Source organism: Paramacrobiotus metropolitanus, unplaced genomic scaffold (assembly GCF_019649055.1).
Source record: "Paramacrobiotus metropolitanus isolate TYO unplaced genomic scaffold, Prichtersi_v1.0 Parri_scaffold0000010, whole genome shotgun sequence".
NCBI lineage: Eukaryota > Metazoa > Tardigrada > Eutardigrada > Parachela > Macrobiotidae > Paramacrobiotus > Paramacrobiotus metropolitanus.
Genome location: NW_026570230.1, coordinates 903344 through 922183, shown reverse-complemented (window position 1 = coordinate 922183; position 18840 = coordinate 903344). Strand labels below are relative to the sequence as shown.

The 18840-nt window shown below is 42.1% G+C and overlaps 3 protein-coding genes across 3 annotated transcripts; 1 reads left to right on the top strand and 2 right to left on the bottom strand.

Moving 5' to 3' along the window:
• The first annotated feature begins 580 nt into the window (after positions 1-580).
• Positions 581-14442, top strand: LOC129583281 (brother of CDO-like). Its single transcript, XM_055475030.1, has 7 exons — positions 581-903; positions 8819-9309; positions 10569-11681; positions 11774-13036; positions 13104-13333; positions 13503-13566; positions 13930-14442. Exons 2-7 carry the CDS (start codon positions 8862-8864, stop codon positions 14133-14135), a joined length of 3324 nt encoding a protein of 1107 aa, XP_055331005.1. The 5' UTR covers positions 581-903; positions 8819-8861; the 3' UTR covers positions 14136-14442.
• An 11-nt stretch (positions 14443-14453) lies between these two features.
• LOC129583282 (uncharacterized) lies at positions 14454-15978 on the bottom strand. Its single transcript, XM_055475031.1, has 4 exons — positions 15645-15978; positions 15226-15361; positions 15119-15152; positions 14454-14990 (listed from the first exon to the last, which is right to left on the bottom strand). The coding sequence occupies exons 1-4, from the start codon at positions 15947-15949 to the stop codon at positions 14752-14754; spliced, it is 714 nt and encodes a 237-aa protein (XP_055331006.1). The 5' UTR covers positions 15950-15978; the 3' UTR covers positions 14454-14751.
• A 471-nt stretch (positions 15979-16449) lies between these two features.
• On the bottom strand, positions 16450-18328 carry LOC129583362 (uncharacterized). The gene is made up of 4 exons (XM_055475138.1): positions 17901-18328; positions 17282-17417; positions 17146-17179; positions 16450-17037 (listed from the first exon to the last, which is right to left on the bottom strand). The coding sequence occupies exons 1-4, from the start codon at positions 18137-18139 to the stop codon at positions 16787-16789; spliced, it is 660 nt and encodes a 219-aa protein (XP_055331113.1). The 5' UTR covers positions 18140-18328; the 3' UTR covers positions 16450-16786.
• Positions 18329-18840: the final 512 nt, after the last annotated feature.

The window sequence follows — 18840 nt, the reverse complement described above, 5'->3', positions numbered from 1 at the left end:
TTTTCGAAAGGAAAATTGCTTGTGTTAGTGAAAGATTGAAGTGCGTGGACCGCTAGATGAAATATTCATCAGCACTCATAAACACTATTACAGTACGTTTTAGTGGTTATTAATTTATTGGAGACACAAAATATAAAGGAATAATGAGCACACATGTATGGAAATTTTTTAAAGCAATAATGTATTCGGCCAAATTATTATTGATGGATGCTGACCAGTGGTCATCCGCTCAAACTCCGCCCTGTACTTAGTATGCTGTACCACTTATCGGTGCAACAATGCGCCTCGCGGCCAAAACTGGCTTTTGTGCATAATTTCCATCCGATGCATTCTCGAAAGATTTAGCGGATATCCCTCGCAACTTCTTGACCCAGTCCTCCTATCCCTAAATCCACAGGTTATAATTATGCATCCCTACTGTTGTGGTTCAGTCAGTCAGAGAGAAAGCAGCACAAGAGAAGGGCTCCGCCCCGTTCTGTCTGATAAGAGTGGTGGGCTTTGTCTGCATTTTGACTCAGCCGGTTCGTAAGTAGACGGAGAGAAGCAGCGTGGCCCATCTGTGCGATGCCGGTGGAGTCGACAACGCTTGTTCATGCATCGGGGCTTATCGGCACAACATTAGCAACCGCTGGAATCCAGATCAAGGAAAAGTGAAATCTTCTGCGCCATGTGAATTATTTCTACTTGCTGACCAGAGCCGATATTGGAATTGCACTTACCACGCTTCATCACACATGCAAATAATTGGGACTATTTTGATTCCTGTGATGTTTCTCAAGCCTTTAATAATGTTTGCATCGGAGTTAATAAGATGAACGAGTGCGGCAACGAACGATTTATGCACTTCCAGTATAATTATGCGACTACAATTTATATGGATTCAATGGATTTTGCGCTAATCAGGTAAAACTGTTTATTCCAAAAATTCAGGATCAGCATCCAGGCGTTGGAACCAGGATTTCCCAAATTCATTCAAAAACGATAAGCTTTTTAATTTTTATCACTTAATAGACGAACCTCGTGATATGTTTAGAAAATTATTGTCGTGTACTTTCTCGCGCCAAAATTTTGCACAAAATTTGGTGTATTTGCTAATATTTATTGGTTTTAATTTGTTCGGTAAATACTCATCATGTTCTTTCAACGGAAGCCGATAGCGTGGTTAACAGTTGTGCCGGTTAATATGCTAAAGGAAGCTGAGTGATTTATTCCCTGTGTGTAAGATGATATCCGTGAGTCCAGTCGGGGTTCAACGGTCGCTCAGGATGCAAATTATCTCCCATTTGCGTTTTTTGGTAATCAGCTGCACCGTTAGCCCTGAGTGCATTCTGTTGTTTAGAAACCAGTGCTGCTAGGACTGTTTAACTAAAACGCATCTCTTAAAGCTAATATTTGCCCCCGTATGCAGTTTTATTTCACTTTCATACAAAGTGGATTTTCTCTATTCAGAAAACATTCCGCTGATGACCATGGAGAAAATCAGGCAAAAATGCTGAAGTGGTGTACAGTTACTATTAAGGCGTTCTTTTCATAGTCAAATAATTTCCGTCTGGTATTGTGCGGCAATTTGTTTTAGTGGAGCCGGTTTCTTCTGGCAATCGAAAATGCTCTATTTGCATTGCATCGGTTATCACATTAATCAGTAACAAAACACGGTATTTTTATTGTCGAGGTGAGAATAACTCGGATTATGGCCAGCTTCAATTTCTAAGTAAAACTTGTAATAATTAAAGTCAACGGGTACAGAACAGAGTATATAATACCACACTAAAAAACTAATTTGCCAGAGAAATTTCATAAGACAATTTAATTTAATGTTAACGCGCAATTCGATCTGTTGCCGGCACAGCTACCACCGAACTTGAATGAAATTGCTAAATTAATACCCAGATAAGAGCTTGTGCGATCGTTGAAAAAAATTCAATGGATTATATTGTAGACAAATGACCAACCAAATTGATTTTGGCACAAGCTCATTTTTAATGAATTGTTTGCAATTACAAACACCGCTTTTTGACCTACTGCGGTTCACCATTGTTCAAGCAGAGCTCTATTAAACCACAGGAAAATCAATCGCAGTGAAGTAAATCTCTGCGTGCTTTGATTATTGAAATTGACATAATGAAAACAGGCTACGTTACGTGTGAACAATAGCCCTTAAAGGCGACCTCATGTTAACTGTAAATCCAGCAATTCACACCGCGGCATAATAATGTTCGCCCCACATTCGACTAATATTGGCTCACCGTAAATGTCGCCGATCGTTGACTAAATAATCTTAACGGCGATAATAACATACATTTTTCCACTGATTATGAGCCTATTAGGCTTGACGCGAAGCGCACACGGCGCTACGGCAGCCGAAACGGCGTTGAGGCGCGTAATTTCGCTGGCTAATAATCATCAAGTGCATTTTACGTGACAGTTGGCTGCACTAAATCGTAAAAAGGGTCCACTAATGGTCTTGTCAGGTAGTGAAGCGGTGTTGACCCCATTTAGGAGATGGCTAGTTTTTTCCACTGTTCCCAGGGTCCGGGACTGATCGTGAGTTGTCCTGAGAACACATGCATCGGAAGTGAGTAATTTGGCCCAACATATTGATTATCGATTTCTTCATCCCAATGAAAACAAGCAGCCGGGCAAGGCTTAATCTTGATGCTGATCACCAAGAATGCCGGCTATAATGGAGATATTTTTGCTGGTCACTTTCAAGTGATTATTGCTCTCTATAGTTAATAACGCGCAAAATAATCGAGATTTGTATTTGACATGCTTCTGTTACAGTTGTAATTTACATTACGACACACTTTATACGAATACGTATTTAACAACTTTTAAAATATTTTTATCTCGTAATAATTATCAATTTTGATGTTAGCTTAAGCTGTTGAAATAATTACGTACGTATAATATTGTTACAACTTGTAAATATTAATGCAGGACTGCAGGTAGTAGCGTTTAGCAGATATTCGACGGTCAGCTTTTCGTCTGCGGCAGTTCGAATAATCCACTAATGGTTGGCGGTGATGGACTTTAATTTACACCGGGAATTCCTTTCTGATGATTTTCTTGGGATTCATTGTGAAAATGGAAGAATGTTGTAAAGAGGGCGTTGCTCAAATGTGCCGACCCATACGTTCATGCGTGTAAATACTTTCTACGCATAATTCTTGTGAATGCTTTTCTGCGAGTAAGATGAATATGATATTCTGTAGCCCCGGTCCGGTCAATGTCTGCTGTGAGTTATTGTTTACATTTAAAACTTCTTGAAGGCGATTCTGATCAGATTTCATTTCTGGCACACAAGACGCTATAATATCCCATAATAATGTCGTGGCGCTGTTGGGGCGAGTTTACTGGGCAGCGTCGGTTTAATTAGCCATCCTTCGACGCCGGCGTTGAGTGAGCGCGTTGGGGGTTCTGGGGGCAAACGACCAAACGTTGACCAGTTTTGCTTTAATTTAACATTTTCTCCACAAGGGTCAAGTCGTGGCGGTGCCACATGGCTTATCGTTTGACTGCAATCTTTCTCATCTCTCGGTTCCTGTGCGCTTTAATTAGTCTGCTGTCGCTGGACATCCGCTCCGCTTCGTAGTAAAATATACGCGCCCCTTACTAAACTTCACAGTTCACACATCGTTGTCCGCGGATTTATCTCACCAAAAGTTTCGCGCATTATCGTTGAGCTGCAATATGATAGCAAGCTGATATAGATAGCAGAAATGTTTAATTACAAAACAATGGTGAATTACAAACGCGTCCATGACGACACCAGCTGTAAAATTATCAGTCATTAATTTGCGAATTACTTGGTTTTTACCAAAACTAATCATGACTGTAAAATTGCAAAAATTGGGGTTGTTTGCTTCAAACGTTTATCGGAATTCTTCGCTTCTGCAGTGTATTTTCAAATTTCCAAGATTTTTTCATGTTGTCAATTTTCAAACGAGTCAGTGGGAAAATTTGTGCAGTGTTGGTGGTGAATTAAAGTTATATAGAATTTAAATAGATATATACAGAAACTGAGAAGCGCAAATGCAAGGCATTAATATTATAGTACTGCGACACTGGCCACCTTTCGATGCCGGTATACTAGCCATAAGTAGGATAAGAAAATTAGAGAGACTTATAAGGTGAAATGCTAATTGACATTTTCACTTCACCAGGAAGCACTTGTTTGCAGCTGGTCAAATTTCCTTTTGTTTGCCGGGCTTTTGTCCGGGTTCCCATTTTGAAGAGGGGGCCGATCGCAATGTGCTTACATGTCAGATGTGGAAGAGAGAATATCTGTATAATCTGCAGCGTTCATTAGTTGCGGATGCTAGTTGTTGTTCTCATCAGGCCCCAACTGTCCACTAGGCCGGAAAAATCTTCAATATGCCATTAGATCCCTGGAGAGTAGCTAGTCGCCGTTCCCCCTGTACGTAACTTGACCTTTCCAATTAATCATAATTATTAAGCCGCTGGAATTATGCCGGCTAATGCCTAGTTATCCATCGCGATGATGGAAATGAAGTAAAACAATAAACCCAGTCCACAGTGTCGTTATGCATATGGTATCACATTAACTGATTATGAGTGTACTTCCACAAAGTGGAGTCCGATGACAAAATATGCATGTAAATTGATTGATACTGCAGTAATGGGCCGGCGATTTCGGCGGATTAATATTTTTACAGCAGAAATTGTTGTCATTGTAATTTCCTCGTAATTATCGCATTCGCGGCGATGATTTACCAAGCGACTGATTAGAGTTAAACTGTTTTGGTTAAGGAATAACAAATCGATGACTGAACTACGTTATTTGAATAAGGTTTTAAACCCGTTAGATATGCAAGTCGAATAACAATTTTAAAAATAATTGCGCTGGTTGCCTTTAGCGAGCAATTTAGTGCAGCATTTAAACTTTAACTTGCAATAGCGTATCAGTTCTCACGTATCAAATTTCGATGATATTTGCAAACACTGCACAGTAGCGCCGGCAACTGTTGATAGCCAGGGACTGACTGGCCGCTCTCTGGGGAATACGTTATAAAAAGCTGTTCAAAGCAATTTTTCCTTGCTCTGATTTTGGATAATGACCACTTGGTTAGTTGGAAAAAATGCTTAACGTATTTGCACACTGGCGCATGAATTACACAGAGGCAGCTGGCCATGTTCAGTCAACTGCATTGCGGAGCTTACGGCTTACCCACATTTTCCGCACCGGAAACTAACGATGGTTGTGATGAGTAGCGACATATATTTTCTGTCCCCTCTACAAGAAGCGGTGGGGCTTTGCTTTTTTATTTTGTCACTTTCCATCAGGCGGAAGTGATCGATGCCACGGGGACCGGGAGAACGCTAACGGGAAACAAATGGTCTGTCCGATTGGCTTTACAGACGGGGTGACTGCATACTTTGCATGCCGTACATCTACCGGACGAGCCGTAGCGTCCAGTGTAATTTAGTCGGCAGTGGCGAGCTGAAATTTGTGCTGATAAATCGACTGTCAGTTCTATCGCGGTACATCGCTAACGCGATAAGGAAATTTATAAATAACCCCGTGGTTATGGTGGCGGGTATTTTGAACTGGCTGTCGAATCTTATCAGAGAATAGTGTAATAAATTATTCTTCCAATAACCGCGTTTTGAGCTTTGCGGTCTCACCGGGCAATGGTATCATTAATTAAATACATCACACAGTATGAAGTTTCTGTGCGATAGTAATCCAAATTTGAAAACGACTAGGAAGCTAAATCGGAAGGTTTTACAGTTAACAAATTTTTAAAAAATTATTTGTATTTTGGAATCATTACTGCTTCATAATTCCATTACGCAGGATAAAATATTCCCCTCTAGATATGGATTACGAGTTAGATTTTCTAGTAATTGTGTGATATTTTTGGCTTAAATGCAGGTTTTTGCATTTGTGAATTGCGCATAAGAGCTGCTGTAATTTTTATTTTACAAAGTGCCACTAGGATTGTAGGAGCTATCTTATACGGTGGTTTGACGGATTACATAAAGCCATCGAAAAGCGCTGAAATGGTTCGTATCCATCAAGATTAATGACAAACAAAACACTCTGAAAAATCCCCATTAGCACCATTTGAGAGCAGGTAATGAGAAAATGACAGACGCCGGCTATTTCCGATTGCAACATTTTTCGATTTTTTATGACCCACTTTCACCCTGATTACACTCGGCTGTTTACATCCCCCTTCTGCCCGGGATCGTGACGTAAAGGACGCCGGGTGTATGTGGCGGCTAGACGTGTTATTGGTTGTGATCTAGTGCATGTTATATACGCGCACTGTGTACCATTGAGCTAACGATACAGTTGTTAGAAAACCGGTCGATTACAATCAACTGGAAAATGTTCTTCCTCTTTTATTTGGTTAAGCACGCGCTGGTAAATTCGCGGCTCTAAGATCATAAAATTCTGACCCAGTGATTATGGAACATAAACATAAAGCCGGCTTATCAGGGATTACGGAGGGAGGAAAGAGGGACACATCTCGCTGATCAAATATACTATGCGTGATTATTGGTGTCGGCATCGTTTCTAGCAGGGAATTTTACTGTTTCGTTCTGATTGCCGAAAGAAATGCTAAACTACCTGTCTAATAAGCATGCTCGCTTGAGCCCAGCACTTCATGTTTATCAATGAAATGTGACCGGCTTTGCCGACCGGAAATGAATTCTGTATTTTCCAAACCCTTTTCTAGATTTCTCAACATGAAAAAAACAGTTTTATTTTACTCGTACACATGATCCATATTGCACATTATGCGTACAACTGACGCATCGAACCCAAATATACAAAAAGCGCAGAAACTGTAAATATGCCTTACAAGTTACAACGGAAACTGTAAGGATTTCTTATGTATAACCTAGGCTTACTTATTTCATATTCAATCCTTAAAATTGGCTAAGTTGTAAGTATTGTTAATAAATAAATTCACTGAGCACAGCGTTGCACAGCGTTGTCTCAGATCTTGCACGTGTTGACACATATGGCACAGACGTATCGTAAAAAATTACCGAATTTTCGCAGTCTATTAACGTTGAAAAATTATTCCGGATCACGTTCACAAGGTGGACAGTTTCGTCTCGGTTTTCGTCTCCAATGAAGCGTCATGTAGCGATTTGGGTTTGGTGGTGAGGAAAATTTGATAATCACGTCGCTTTTTTGCAGTGGACAGAAAGCCGTTACTAGTCAAATAAGTGTCATAATAAATTTTGTCATCTACAATGGACCGGCTGAACAGGTTCCTAAAGTTTAACCACTACAAAATCCTACCTTTTGTTGACAAGAATTGGTCGCCGCGATTTGAAATAGCCAGACTATAAAGAGAATTATTATGTTCGTGGTGGTCGATGGCCGTTGATCGGTACTTGTATACTTTCTTTAGGGTTTTCACAGAAACTTTATTCACTATTGACCGACCAGATGAACGTATTCTACAAGACTTAATTAATTTCTACAAAACGCGCTTGCCATTGATAAATTTTCTTAAATATTAATCCTTTCACTAGAAGCACACTGGGCCAACTTCTTGCAGCGGAAAATGGTACTTCAAGAAATTTCACTTTTAGTTTTTATTCGAAATCAGTGTTTGGCCTTTCTGTAATTTTGTACGCTTCTGCGGTAAATTTTTTCTCTTACCGCAAAATACGGGGACTTTCGAAATTCTTTATTGGCGAATTTGTGGCTTTTTTAAGCACTTACTGGCGAAATGTGAATAAATTTTCAAGCGTTTCGGGTGGATGTTTTTCACCATATCATCCTGCTTTTCTAGCATCACCGGGTGGCTAACCACAACAAAAGCATATTATGTCTTTTCGCCGCATTTTTAGCCGTCATTTTCGGTTATTATTGTTTTCTTAACGCGGGTTAACGAACAGAGTGGCAGGCGGCGCGCATATAGGCGCATCGGTTTCCGGTTGTACAGTTTCCGATCCCGGGGATTGACGAGGCGATCCCTTTGTGTATTACACAGTCAGAATGACATTTCACGAAACGTCGTTTCCTATTCAGTGCATTGATAGCCTCCAACACCTGCGATACTGCCGGGCTAGTCAGCGTCTTGTTCTAGTTTTAATGAAAACAGATAAAGAACAGGATTTGCGTGCGGGAACAGGATCGGGGCTGATCCAGTCGCGGGTCAGTCCCGACGCGTTAATAGGAAAAAGATACCGTAATTTGCAACGGCAACGATCTAAGTGCCGCGTGTACAACGCACTGCCTCCCATCGGGTTTCGATTAGGAAAGCCATTTTTTGCGCTATATGCCTAATTGATTTGACAGCTTCGTGTGGTATAAACATAGGTATTGACCGTACTGATGTATAGAGCATTTATAAACAGATATGTATAGATATCTATATATATTTGTACATACAATATAACACATTTGTGCTGCAGTAACAGCATCAGTGTTTACTTTTGGAACAGCGTGATATACTGTAATACTGCCTGTTTACAACAGGACTTTTCAGTGTAAAATTACTGGCACCATAAATGTGTTCCTGTTATGTGGCAGCTGTTATTGAGAATTTTATGGAAAACGCAGGAAATCCTTTTACGTATTCTGTAATTACGCTCTAATAAATGATATACTAATAGATCAATGCAGATGTTAAAATTACTAGAAAAAATAATTCTCTCTGCTGGATGTATATGATTTTAAGTATTTTATTTTTATAATTGTACGTCTACTATTTAATAAATTTATGTATTCGCTTGTAATGCAAACAGGATCAAGCGTGCGTAATTAAATTTAGTGCGATACAGTACACACTGGAGCACTCTTCAGGCTTTTAATTATTTATAGGACACCAGTGTAACACATCCCTCGACCGGCGAACAACGGGACGATGGCCGGACTCCATGTGCGCATCTGCATCTTGATCTCAATCCTCCCCGGACTCCTACACGCACAATCCACCAGCAGTGACAGCGTGGTGGACATTCCCACATTCTCCCAGCATCCCCGCTCCCAAATCCTCCTGCCGCGGCACCGGCTGACGCTCAACTGCCAGATCACGCTGGACACGGCGCATCCGGTGGAGGGTGCAGAGGCCGTCCAGTGGAATATTGCCGGTATAAAGTGGCTGCTGAACGGAAGCCGTATCGACGAGGATGCCGGCAATGCGGACGGCCTGGTCAATATTCATTATCCCGCGCCTAATGAGAGTGTACTGGTCATTGAGCGGCACAACCAGAGCTGGGATGGTGTTTACCAGTGTCTGGCCAGATTGGATCAGCCGGGGCTGAATAGCTCGGCCAGTCTACTCAGCGAACCGGCCCGCGTCACAAGTGCCTGTAAGTGTGTGTGGTGGGCTGAATGGGGCCGGTGGGTGGCGTGGTGTAGGGGGCATGCACTGGACGTGACACGTGCTGCTTGGGCTTTGCAGCCAGACAGATGATGGCCATATTGACGAGTTTACACAGCACCCACCCTAAACAAAATCTAAACAAATGACCCTTGTTTATTGGATGGTTTATGAAACTGAATACGCCAGATAGGTACTTATTCTAGTAGCATATGCGCTTTTTAGCATATACTCGTATTGAATTTTAACGGTTCTATGAAACTTTGCTAACGAATAACCTTAACATGCTATAAAATTCGACCTCGCACATTAATGAAAATTTTGCGCTGTATTAAGGTAGCGATTCGAAAACTGTCTTCGGAAAGTGTTTGGATTATTTTAATTTTTGAACCCAAATTAATGATTGTTAGTTTTTATTGAAAAATTTAACAAGACGTTTTTTTATCTCCGTTGTAATGTTCCTAAACATGGGTACTAACTGCTGTTAGCAATCGATTATTCGTGAGAAATTCAATGTTAATCTCCGAGCTGAACAGATAGTCGAATTGCTGCTTCGCTGGTGGACAAGCGGAGTTTATATATTGTAGTGGACATGCGATAGAACATGTTCATGTCGTGCACACTCCAATCTCATAAATCATAATTCCTCCTGGGCCACACTGTCCATCTAATCATGTTGTTGACGTTGATAGAATTCATCTCTCCGATGTATCGGAGCTGGTAGAGATTTTCAGACCAAATTTCGCTGCTGGCACAATATAATCGCTATCAAGCCACAGCATCGGCCAATACAGCGGAAAGATGTCGGCTCGGGAATAACTCGCGCGATAAAACACACCACATGCTTCAGTTTGACATTTTTATTCAAGTTTAAACAGCTGGACGATGTAAACGTGCAATGGGTCAACATCGGGAATAAACTTTGTCAAAATATCAAAAATCTAACCAAACAAGCGCTATAAATTACCGGTAGAATGAAAAAATTGTGCAAACAATTATAGAGCTTGATTGAGAAAACACTCGTATAAGCAATTGTGGTATTTATACCTCAACGATGAAGTTAGAATTCCAAATAAAATTTTTTCGCTTTTGAACTTGGGCCTTTACGTTGATATAAAGCAAAAGAAATACATACATTTATTTATGTATATATATATATTTATAAATGGTTTTTCAAGGTGTAACGTACGATTTTCAGTTAACCGTACCAGTTATCGAGCGATTGCTGAATTTGTTTCGTGATTTTAGCAATGCCAAAACTGAGGAAAACACCGGATCAAGTGGTAGAAGCCCTGGAAAATCAGACTGCCCTCCTAAGCTGTGATATCCCCGATATGTATCCGCGTCCCCTCATTTCCTTCCTCCGCGAACATCCCATCATCAGGATCCCCTTATCCTCCGATAAATACTACACATCCCAACAGGGCACCCTCCAGATCGCATCCGTTACGCCATCCGACGCCGGTCATTACCGCTGCGTGTACACTAACCCAGTGGGCGGTCACGAGCGCAAGTCACGCCAGCGTATCCATCTCAAGATCATCAAAACACCCAAGCCGACCACCCCCACTACGCTGCGCTTCTTAACCAAACCCCCCGCCAATCCGCAGCGCCTGGAGACCGGCCAGAACGTGACCCTGGAGTGCGCGGCGGCCGGTGTTCCACTTCCCAGCGTCACTTGGGAGCGCTACACGGCTCCCCTGCCGTCCACCGCCCAACTGATTGCCGGCAATTTATTTATCGTTAACTTCCAGTCGGATGATGCCGGCACGTATGCGTGCAAAGCCAGTAATGGGCGGGAAACGATTGAGTCGGTACGGACCGTGCATGCCGGTGCTGCGCCGCATTTTCCCACGGTGACGCCCAGTCTGCACTTTCCTGTGTACCTGGGGCAGCCGTTTACACTGACCTGTCCGGTGGAAGGCGCACCGGCTCCGAGCATCCAGTGGTACCACAACGGATTATTATTGCCTAGCGAAACCGATGCCAGTGTCGATGTGGAAGCTTCGAACACGGAGCACAGCGGATTTTATCAGTGTTTCGCCACCAACGAGTTCGGGACCAAAAGCCGGACGTATCAAGTAGATGCGGTACCGGAACCGACGAGCACCACCACCACCACAACAACGACAACTACAACGCCCACTACGACTACAACCACTACGACACCAACGACCACGACGACAACCACAACAACGACGCCAACTACCACCACCACAACTACGACGACCACCACAACGACAACAACCGAACCGACGACGACGACCACCGAGACAACGACCCCTGAAGAAACAACGACGGAAAAGCCAACGAAACCGTACTGGGAAATATTTAACAAGCAGGACGAGGGTGACGAGACCGGTACGTGTGCCAGGATTATTGAGTTAAAAAATTGAGGACTGTTCAAATTACTATTGATTTTATGTTAGTCACGTCTTTTGTGCTCCTTATAGAAATTACCCTGGATCTCACAGTGCCAACAACATCTTATTCACCAACAGACCGCTCCTTACCCGCGGGACGATCCGACTACATTATCAATCCTGAATCATTCTCCGTCATCGACGACATGCTGAACGGTGTCACTCCAACAGAGACGACACCCGAGCCAACGACGACTGAATCATCCACAACGACCACCACACCGACAGCCGACGAGTTCACCGAACTCCCAGAGTGGATGCCGGATGCGCACCCCGACACTATCGACTACACCGATCTCTGGCCGGTGTCCGAGCCGGACCCGGCGATGACCCCAGGCTACGATGACGTCGCCACCACAAAAAAACCAAAGAAAGGGAAGAAGCACAAAACCACCAAACCGCCGCAACGAACACCATCGGACTATGATGAAGACGAGGAGGATGATGACGATGAACTACTGGTCCCGCCCAGTCAACCGGAAGTAGAGAAAACCAGCGGGACCGCAGTGATGCTGCGGTGGGATGTGCCGCCGAATGATGGGCTGGATATCACGTTCTTCCGGGTGCAGTATCGGGATATGGACGTCCAGAAGGACTGGAGTACCACGGAGGATTTGATCCCGAATGATTGGCGCGCCTATGAAGTGGGGAATTTGACGCCGGGTCACAGCTACCGGTTCCGGATTGCCGCGGTATACAGTAATAATGACAACCGGGTGGGGCGAAAATCACGGAAATTTAAGTTAACCGACGTGGGGAGTGTCGAGGAGACGACGACGGTGACGGTGGCGCCTTCTACCGATGCACCGGAGCAGCCGCCGGTAATTATTGGAGCGGAATCAACGACCAACACGATCACGCTGCGCTGGATGCAGCCATCGTCCCCGGTGAAAGGTTACTACCTCCACTTCCGCGAACTGACCTCAACGAAGAAATTTATTCGACACCGTATTCTGGACGTCGGAAGCACGGTGTATACGTTGACCGATTTATTGCCGGCCACCCAGTACCAGATTAAAATGCAGAGTTTTAACCAGGTGGCTAGTGATTATAGTAATGTATTCGAATTCGCCACCCAGCCGGAGACGGCGGTTAACTATACGAAACCCTCAGAGATGCGCTCATCCAATCCGACGGTACCGGCGGATGACTTCTTCCTGGCCGGTGCCAACAATACACAAAAGACCAGCGATCTCCTGTACATGGTGCTGGGGATTGTGCTGGGCTCAGCGTTTTTGGTATTGTTGATTTTTATGATGGCTTGCAAGATTCGACAATACCAAGCCAAGAAAAGTAAGCCGAGCCGGTAGTTTTTTCTGCATGGCTGGTAATTAATGCCCGGTTTTCTGTGTTGGTTTAGAGACGCTGGATAATCCGCGCGTGCGAAACCGGTTGCGGAGTAGTTCGCGTGATTTGACTAAGGAGAGGACCAATACCATGCATACGCCGGGTTATCTGCATCCGGCGTTTAGTGCCAATGGGGCACCGTTCGGCAAAAGCCAGAGTAATGGAGAACTGGATGTCATGCGACCCTTGGCGTCGCCGCATGAGAACGATAACGACAGCGAACCGGAAACAGAAAGCGTTGAGGTAAGGGGAAATAGTGCGTGGTTTGTGGGATTCGGTTTCACGTTAGTTTCTTGTTTTCGGTCCATGTTGTGATGTTCTCAAATCAAATTTGTGTTGCTAGATTTTGGCTCGTTGCGGCAAAAAACTTCTCTGTAAAGGTTTTATTTGCTTATTTGGAATGTTTTTTCAGAGATCAGTTCCTCGGTCGCGAAAAGCAAGTCCTTTGGATAACCACAGTTTATATAACGATCCAAGTAAGTTTTGCAGTATGATGCATAAGGTCAGCTGCGATTTGTGATTAATTTTCGCTCCATTTAGTATACAAAGTTGTATGTTTGTTGCAAAAACATAAATTATTTATTAATTTTTTATAAGCTTGTTTGCTTGTGCTAGAATACATAGAACATAGAAGTATAGGATATCACTAATAGTCTAATACAAAGAAGTATAGTATATCATAAAGGTAAGTATATAATAAATACTGCCTGCGGAGCTTCATATACATGACTTTACAGTAACAGATCTGTATTTTTAGCGATCTGTATTGTACAGGACAAAAAATAAAAATTATTCTACAAATATGTATTCAAATTAATATTGCATTTGTCATTGCGCAGATGAGGATCTGTATATGCCGGAGCGGACTACGGGCACCTTTCGGCGTCCCAGTTCGGCCCATCCGGCCATGATGATCCCGACGTGGAACGACACCATGTCCGAATACAGTACGAACACTGCCCGCAGTGTGGATTATATGGGCCGGCGAAACAAGCTCAGATCTCAGATCAAACCGCAAGCTCAAATAATCAACTATTTCGAATGATACGAACCCCCCTAAACTGGTCCCTGCTGTGTCCATACTCCGCATGTCACACTGCACATAGGCATTTCGCTTCAGATGAACGGTGTTCAATAAGTATTAGCGTCGTCTTGTTTTTTTTCTCTGTACAGTTGTTGTTATTCAGTGTTTCCTTTGGTATTTGGATTTTTGTTTCGTGCTACATCGTTGTATGATGTGCTTTTTTAATTTGATTTGCTTCTGACCAATTTTTCCTGTTGAGAAGCGTGGAAGTCGTTACCCTTACGAATCTCAATGAAATGGCAGCAATTTGACAAATAAAGCACAGTGAAGTCTACAGCATCCAGCAAAGCATTTTATGTAATAGAATGCGAGTTCGTAAAAAAGTGAAAACAAGGAAATCAGAAGTGCAATCATTAGTTGCAGCAGAAACGATCGAAAACTGCCTCAGGCGCCGCTAAGGGAAGTAAATAATACTCCCTGTTTAGCAACACTGATTCGCCAGGTAATTAAATTATAAGCCATAAATGTACTGCCAGATAAATGAAATTTTAATAACAATAATTATACACACGGATGTGAAATGATAATACTGATAGCGGAGCAGTTAAAAAACCCTGCTCATTTGCGGCCAATGAGTTTACTTCTTGCCCCATAAAGGAATGTATCGGCGTATAATACCGCTGCTGCCATCGACTTCCTTGCACTGATCCTGTGGTACGAAGAACCACCGGTACTTCCAGGTTATCTTGTGCGCACTGTTGTGTCCACTGCACGTCTTTTCTTCTGACCACTGGGCCGAGCTCTCATCAGCTGCCGGTCCCGGCGTAGTTTGAATGAAACAGCTCCAGTGATCAATTGTATCGTCACGCAGTACATCTAAATCCGAAAAAAGAAGCCCTTAGATACTCTGTACAGTACAGTCCTCGCGAAGCCGCATACACAGTCATATGTGTGATCAAATTTTCGTAACAGCATGTTAAAACAGCCAAATCGGCAGTTCTCACCTTTATCTTTGGCAAGGATTCTGACATTGATTTTCTATGGGAGAAGGAAAAAACAAAATATGGTAGGTTTGCCGCAAATTGAAGCATGTGACCTTTTGTGGACTTACCCGTGTGCTATGGTTACAAACATCTTTGCTAACAATTTTGTTAATGTCCACGCTGTTTTCGCCGCTGCCGTCCCAGATAGTTAAAAAGCGGCTATAGGGAACGGAATCTTTTCCAAAGTCGTAATTGGGAGTATTACTGCAAACAATAGATGGTAATATAAGTTTCATTTAATAGTAAATTTTATCCAGCAGTTAATATTCTGAAAATCAGCCTGAAATAGAAGAGTTTACTGCGCGAGCAATTTTTACCGGACTGAAGTCTTATTTGATTACAGCACATTACTATGCACATTAGTGACATTACTGTACCATAATACTACTAAACTAATTGGTTAGTTTAGTAATATTATGACATTACTTATAGGTATATACTCGTACTATGCAATGCAAGTGTATATCATCAACTACAGTGCGCTTACTAGTCAATGGCCACTTTGATTAAAGGATCGCATTTTCCAGCAACCAGATCACAAGGCATCCACTTTCTCGTTGTTCCACGGGGATTTTGCATAGTTAAAATCAGTGCTTCGATGCGGAAATAGCCAGACACTTTGGTATTTTTCAAATCCAGGGAATCCTGCAGCAAATCCCATGGACCAGGAATGGCTAATAGTAAAGGGCACAGTGCCAGAATTCCCACTAAACGCAGATGCAGCGCTATCGACGACATTTTCACAGAGCAAAATAGTACTGAGTTTGATAAAGTCTGTATAATCGTTTGCATCGATGATTAGATGCTGTGGCAATAACAATATGCTCGGCAGGTGCTTTATATACCGGTCTCACCTATGCACTGCTACCGTGTGTGAAAGCCGCTTACCTGTGCATTTTCTTGGTTGCGGCTGTGATTAATCGCAGTTGCAAAAGTACTTACCCGGTATAGGACCGGATAGCAATGTTGTTTTTTGAGTGGATGACTCACATTTCCGATAACAATGTTAAATGTTAGCATAGGTAAACCGTAAAAAAATTTCGTGCCGAATTTTTGGGTCATTTCTTGGTAGTATGGCTCCAATTTTGCTATTCCCCTACAACCAAGCTTCGCTAGCGTTTTGTATCTGTCTACATCTTACCTAACATATTTAGTTGTTAACTCAAAAAATTTAGGTACAATACATGTACCAATGTATTAGGTAGAAAATATATAATAGTATCACCCTGTAATATCTATATACTGTATGTGCATAGCTGGAGTAAAGAGCCTCCGAAACAGTGCCCTCGAACTTAGGATGAGGATTTTATTGCACTTCATTAGTGATGTACGTACAGAGTAGTACTGTAGTACTGTACGTAGAATAATATGTATAGCTGGAGCAAAGGGTTTCCGAAACACAATGCACAGTGCATAAAATTTACGCTTATAAAATTTACAGGCACATGTATAACGTAGAGGTTCACCTTGTGACTAGTATTTGATCAATTTTAGGTGAGCAGAAACAATCACGCCTGTTGAACGCATTTTTGCTGACGAAATTAGCCGAGGAATACACTGTTAGATCGCAACACATAAGTTTCTAATGCACTTCCCACAAAATATTAAGAAAAAAATATTTAACGTCCACTAAACGAGATAATCCTGTGAAAAAGGGTTGTACCGCTTGACGATGCTGCTGCTGCCCTCCACCTCATGGCATTCATTCTGTGGGATGTAATACCAACGATATTTCCACTTGATCGTATGAGCTGGATTGTGTCCCACACAGGTCTGCTCTTCCGACCAATGCGCCGCGTTTTCGTCGACAGCCGGTCCCGGATTTGTTTGAATAAAACAGCTCCAGTGGTCAATAAGGTCATCTGCCAACGGGAGTGGATCTGCAATTAACACGCTTGTCACTACCTCATAAAGGGATACGCGCAACTACCCTAGAAAGGGCAAATAAGGTCTGGTGGTATGGTCCCTGCCCAGCGGTTATTTCTGACCTTTGTCTTTGGCGAAGACTCTGACGTTGATTTTCTAAAAATACAGAAAATACAGTCGTGGAAAAGATAGCAGTTATAACTATGAATGAACTTATATTTTTCCAAAAACTCCAAATAAACTAATTTAAGAGCTCACGCGAGTACTGTTATTGCAGACGTCTTTGAAGACAGCTTGGTTGATATCTACGTCACTTTCGCCGGCTCCGTCGTGGATGATGGCAAAACGCTTGAATGGAACCGAGTCCTTCCCAAAATTATAATTTGGCGTATGACTACGAGCATCGAATCCTTTATATCGACATCATTCACAACAACAAGAATTTCTTATTGAGTGATGTTTATGGGTTACATAAATTACATAATCCAATCAAGAAGAAAAACCTCCAATCTAAATTCAACGTGCTGCTAAGTAAAACCATGTGCCTCGTAAAATCTTAGTCGAATCATGTACTTAAAAACGTGCATAACTGGGATATTCGAATCATTATTTTTTTTATTCATTACAAAAAGCATTTCGTACAATCCGGTTAAAATAGGGCAGATGAAGCATCCACTACGTCCATGATTTACCTAACAAATTTATATACGAACAGTAATCAAACGGTAAATTTACATTATATTCATTGGTTTTATTCTTAATCAAAGTCAATCAGATACTATTCACAGGATACAATCACTTGGGATTTCTGAATAAGTTACGTATCAATAAATGCATAAGTTCAAGTAATACATTATTACAATAATTGCTGGCTTACTAATCGATTGTTGCTCCAATTGTTGGATCACATTTGCCCTCATTTCCAAAGTCACACGGCAAAGAAGCTCTAGTGGTACCTTTAGGGTTCTGCATACTGAGTATCAGTGCCTCAATACGAAAATACCCCTGGATTTTGTTGTTGCGCAGATCCCAGAGGTCTTGCAGCCAATCCCAGGGCCCAGGAACGGCTAACAGCAACGGACAGAACATCAAGATCCCAAAAATGCTTAGATGCATTTCAGATATCCGCTAATAACTATGTCAGAATGAAAAGATCCAACTTTTGTTCGACTGCAAATTAAAACAAATATATATAAATTACGAGTACTTTGAGTGTTATATCGTTGACTGAGTTGGCGGAATGGCTCAACTACAGTATGTTTTGAATGTTCCAGATATCATCCGAAACTTCGGTTTATTAAACACGTGTGATTAATTAATTACACTGGTGATTCTTTGTACGCAGTACGTGCCGCTCGTCAGTGACTACTGCGCTGCCAACATACATTTTACTGGAATATTTGCTTATTACTGCACTATGCAACTTGCTTTACGGTACTTAGCAAGTTCTGCTAAAGATCTAAAAAGCGATAAAAATTCGGGAAACGTACGTCCTTGTGCTCTTGATAAATATTTTTGATTATACTGTCTATATAATGAAAGCGGCAACGTCGTGTGTAACTAAATTGTAGCTCTGATATATGCTTACATGTGCACACTAGAAAAAGGTCCCATAAGTAATCGCTTTTATTCTCACCGTATACAGTTTATTTGTAACTGCTTCCTTTTGATATTACTATAGTAAATAAAAACAACGTAAAAATTGTCGTAATCTTTGATCTATGCCCTATGGTAAACCTGTATTAAAATAAGTAATTTTCAAGTGACAGTGCTAATCGCTAAGTGCCCGACATCCCAAGCTGTCCCCATATCCCAAG